This window comes from Pelophylax lessonae (genome assembly GCF_965119305.1).
Source record: "Pelophylax lessonae genome assembly, chromosome: 2".
In the NCBI taxonomy this organism is placed as follows: domain Eukaryota; kingdom Metazoa; phylum Chordata; class Amphibia; order Anura; family Ranidae; genus Pelophylax; species Pelophylax lessonae.
In genome coordinates, this window is record NC_138769.1 from 533,845,580 (window position 1) to 533,850,277 (window position 4,698).

The 4,698-nt window shown below is 46.0% G+C and overlaps 1 protein-coding gene across 1 annotated transcript; it reads left to right on the top strand.

Moving 5' to 3' along the window:
• Positions 1–3,482: 3,482 nt before the first annotated feature.
• Positions 3,483–4,076, top strand: LOC309548175 (ribonuclease H-like; the record flags this gene model as incomplete). Its single annotated transcript, XM_082248133.1, has 1 exon — positions 3,483–4,076. One exon carries the CDS (start codon positions 3,483–3,485, stop codon positions 4,074–4,076), a length of 594 nt encoding a protein of 197 aa, XP_082104259.1.
• Positions 4,077–4,698: the final 622 nt, after the last annotated feature.

Consider the following 4,698-nt stretch of genomic DNA (forward strand, 5'->3'; position numbering starts at 1 on the left):
GTGGCCCGTACGGGGAGCTTGGGTCTTTCAACCAAGAGAGAAAGCCGATGAAGAGGAGGCTGGGAGGAATCAATTCGCAGAGAGGGGGAGACTGATCACCTCTGAAATACGGTAAGATATATTTTTAATATCTTATCCGTATGCTCTCTCTGTGATTGGTTTATCTCTGTATCCGTATCGGCTGCTTGTGGTCATCAAAAGCAGGTAACATAGCTTGCCCAAGCCCCATTTGTAAAGAACCTGCACAAGTTATATCTGCCGCCTGTTTTGTGTGTGTTATATGTGCTGGCACGTGATAGGGTGGCGAAATAAGCAGACGGGAATAGTCACAGATAAAATCATTGGCTGGCGTCAGTAGGATTCTCCAGTGGAGAGGGGGAGCCGACAAGACTCTCCTCTCCTCGATTGGCAATATTAGTGCACGGTTGTTTTGTATGTAGTGCACGGGTGCCCGAGAGAGGGGAGGGGGAAAAAAACACGCTCGGCGTGGGGGACCCTGTGACAGGCACTCTGAGTTTCGCCATCCCTTGAATGAGTCAGCGTCCTGAATGTGTATGTGGTTATACCAAGATATAGAGAAGAGATTTTTGGTCTGAAACCTGTATCAGCAGATATTACAGTGTAGTAGTGTTCAGACTGAACGTAAATTACTCAGTAAGAAATTTGGGCACGCAGTTGGGGCACACACATGACATTTGAAGCGGTACACAAAAAAAAAACATTTATTGTGTTTAATAAAAGTAAGAAGATTTTTTTTACAGTTACGATTGTGCGTTGCAGAGTGTGACAGGCAGGAGAGAGAGCAGAGGAGCCCCCACCTTTCGGGTTCTCGTCTGCTTGATTGGCGTACATCCTCTTTTTGTCCTGTGTAAACTGATATGCATATTTAAATAACGGAGAGCTGTCAGGCAGAAATAAAGCCGATATATATATATATATATAATAAAAAAAAAAGAGGAATGTTAGCTTGTGATTTGATAAAAGATAGGGAGGGGCAAGTTGCCGTTAAAAAGGATTTGAGAAATTGGCAAAGATTTGCGATGCTCCTGTACAGGATGATCCTGTGAGGATGATTGATTGCATTCAGAGGACTGGTATATTTTGTTAAAACGAAAGAAAGGTCTCTTGTCAGACCATGGGCTGCTACCTACAGCAGAAGCCTGGTACAGAGTGACAAATCAACATTGGGAAATTGTTTTACGTGTACCATAAGCCAGAAAATAAGTCAGGGGGAAGTGAGCTACCGCCCAATTATGGTGGCCAGACCTCAGGCAGAGAGCACCGTTCCCCAGAGACTTCCCTCCCACTTGACATCCCTCCCACGAGACTCACTCTTAAGTCCCCTCCCACTGTAAAACCCCCGTTAACGCCCCTGTCACCACCCCAGGTCGGAAGCCATCTTGCTGCACTCAACTGCTGTGACAACAGGAAGACTCCCTATGATGACTTCCTCGGGTGGCCATCTTGATACACCCATACCTATGTGTCCGGTAATAGATCAAACAACTTTAGCATACTATAAAGGGACACAATCTACCCCATTAATGATACTTGGTACCGATGATGAAGTAAACTCAGATGATGCCAGCCATGACCACCTATCTTCCCTTGATGCTAGAGCAACTCATGTAGCTCAAAGGAATCCCAATCCCGGTGCCACCCCAAAACAAAGGTCGGTCACATTAGTGGACATTGATAACCCCAACCAGTCCGGGGCAAACACAGTTCCTCTCTATGTCCGAGGTGCCCATAGTGAACATAGTGAACCAAGTAGGAAGCTCATGGCCCCTCGCTTCCAGAGCCCCGGTGAATCATTCCACAGGTCACTTGCCTTGCCGGCAGGCTGGGACTTAGCCACACTGGCCACCCATCTCCAGCACCCCCCCTTTTACTGTGCATCCTGTATTCTTTGTATACTGAAAATTTTGACACATTTTTAACAACTGAACAAGGTGTGCGGTTACAACAGACCCAACCCCCCCCCCCCCTTGATTATCAAGAATATGTAAAGAAAGCTAAGTCTATCATTTTTGGGTGGGCAGGCTGAGGTCCTCATTTATCAACTAAGGAATCCAAAGACATTGTCGCCTCACCTGCTGTCCCCTTCCCAGGGAGACCGTGTGTCCTCTGATGACACCATAAAAATGATAGGGGTAAAAAAAAAAACAGTAACCAGTTTGCCAGACCCTGAGAAACAGCCCATGCCATTTTATAGGAGAGTTGCACAGATCCAGAAAGCATATTCTTGTGCTTAGCGGGATTTAATAAGCCTTTGTGAGATTAAGGCAGGAGATGCCTCTTGGCCGGTGATGGAAAAACATTTCAATGCTACTAGAATTGACGCTGACCACACTTTTGACTCAGGGCGTGAATTTTTAACTCAGTTAGACCAATGGGCACGAGAACGCCTAACAGACCAAGTAACCAACATACAGGACATTACACAAGAGAAGACTGAATCAGTTGAGAGATTCCATACTAGAATCTCACAGGTATTTACAGATTTGGGATTTGACAAGCAGAATAAGGCACATACCCAGATGCTGTCCTCTGCATTTGTTTCAGGCCTTAGGGAACCTATTAGTAAAGGTCTGCTTCTGTCTCGCCCAGAGTATAGAGTGCTGCCCCTCGATACTTTACTGTTAATAGCGAAAGGCATAGCATTCTCATAGGGAAACAAAAAGATGACCCCGCTCATGGTGACCTCTGACACACCACACCTGCCACAAAATGCACGAGTCTATTATAGTTGCGGTAGGCCCGGACACTTCTGAAGGGAGTGTCGAAGACCCACAAGGAGGCACGCGACAGCAAGGACAAGACAACCAGGGGAACCCATTCAACTCTGTGCCCAACACTTGACCTCTGTACGATGCCCTGAAGACCAACCCTTTCGTGCTATCTTCAGAGGCCCTCACCAACTTTGAACTTAAATAATAATTTCCATAATACCAACATACCATAAAAACTAAACTGCAAAGGAGGAGTAGAGTTGTTCTTCTAAAAAGAACAACCGGTAAAAGTATCCAGAACACACACTAAAGAAGGAAGGACATCTATGAGAAGCCTTTCAAGCTGTTTGTCTCAGAGAGAGAGAGGGACATGCCACAGCAGTGTTGGCTCAGACCCATGGCAACGAGGTCAGGCCCATCGGCTATTATTCCTGCCAACTGGATCCAGTGGCTAGGGGGGGACCCTCTTGCCTCAGAGCCGTCTTCGCAGCCCAGGCTCCCCTGGATAAGCCTGCTGACCTCGTGTTGGGACATCATCTCATCCTTCTGGCCCCTTATGATATAGCAGCAATACTGAATCAAGTACAACCAAAACACCTGTCGACAGCAAGACATCTCAGACTTCAATGTGCCCTACTACTCCCGGATAACGTCACCCTTCTCAGGTGCAACACGCTCAACCCGTCCACTCTGCTTCCACTTCTCGAGGGGGGAGGCGATCCTTGTGATATTCCCCATGACTGCCTGGAGATGATGAAAATGGAAACTGCACATCTACCGACTGTAAGTGAAGTGCCTTTGGCCAATCCTGACCTAGCTATCTATGTAGATGGATCAAGATATGCAAACCAAGCAGGAAGATATCACACTGGATATGCTGTCACCACCGAGGATACAGTCCTCCACACCTCGGCCCTACTTCCTTTAAAGTCTGCACAAGAAGCAGAGCTCCGAGCACTTATTACGGCATGCCAATTAACAGAAGGAAAGAGAGTCAACATCAACACGGACTCAAGATATGCCCTTGGCGTTGCCTGTGATTATAGGATCCTCTGGAGGACCAGAGGGTTTCTAACGGCTAAAGGTACACCTGTGAAGCATGGTGCAGCAATCAAAGACTTGATGGATGCTCTATTTCTTCCTGCCCAAGTGGCTATACTTAAGGTAAAGGCACATGGTTTACTGAATTCTCCGGAAGCACGAGGCAACCACCTGGCGGACACCGCCGCAAAGCAGGCCACATATGAAGCGCGAGAAGTTAACAACAGAGCCGACGCAGACCTTCTCTCCGGTGTACTTACCATGATCTTGCCAATACAGCAGGCATGGCTGAGTGCCTTGTAAATGTGAGTTGATTGCATTTTTCTTTAATAAAGCCCATTTGAATTACCAAGCAGAGAGCACTAGATTTTGCCATATCTTTTCCCCATTTATGTCTCGTGATTCCCGGAAGTGACAAGCAGGGAGGCCCTTTCCTGGAGTCCTATATCCTTGATATATGCGATTGCTGGCCCGTTTGGGTCTTGCAGGAAGGTGAGAGGCTAATCCCTCTGGTGGAGGGATTCACGTATCGGTGTTCACAATTTGTGTTATCGGTCACCACAGGATTATATTTTTCTTTGAACACTGGGACACTATACATATATAATATTGGATCTGAGCACGAGCACTACTGTGTGTTTTATGGACTGGATGTGTCTATAACTCATTTATTTAATATTATCACTCCTATTATTTGTGTATTTCTGGCGCATCACGTTTTTTGTATGATTATCAGTTTATTGTGATTTGTGAACACGATTGGTGTATGCTGCCGGATATTGTTTATTTTTACACGTTGATGTTTCACATTTATGCACTTTATCTACGCACAGTGAATTTGTGTTGAGTTTATATCACATATTTGGTTTGCGCTGATAGTTTTTGGTATAATATTTGGTTCAGTCTTTCACTCGCCGATTAGCAG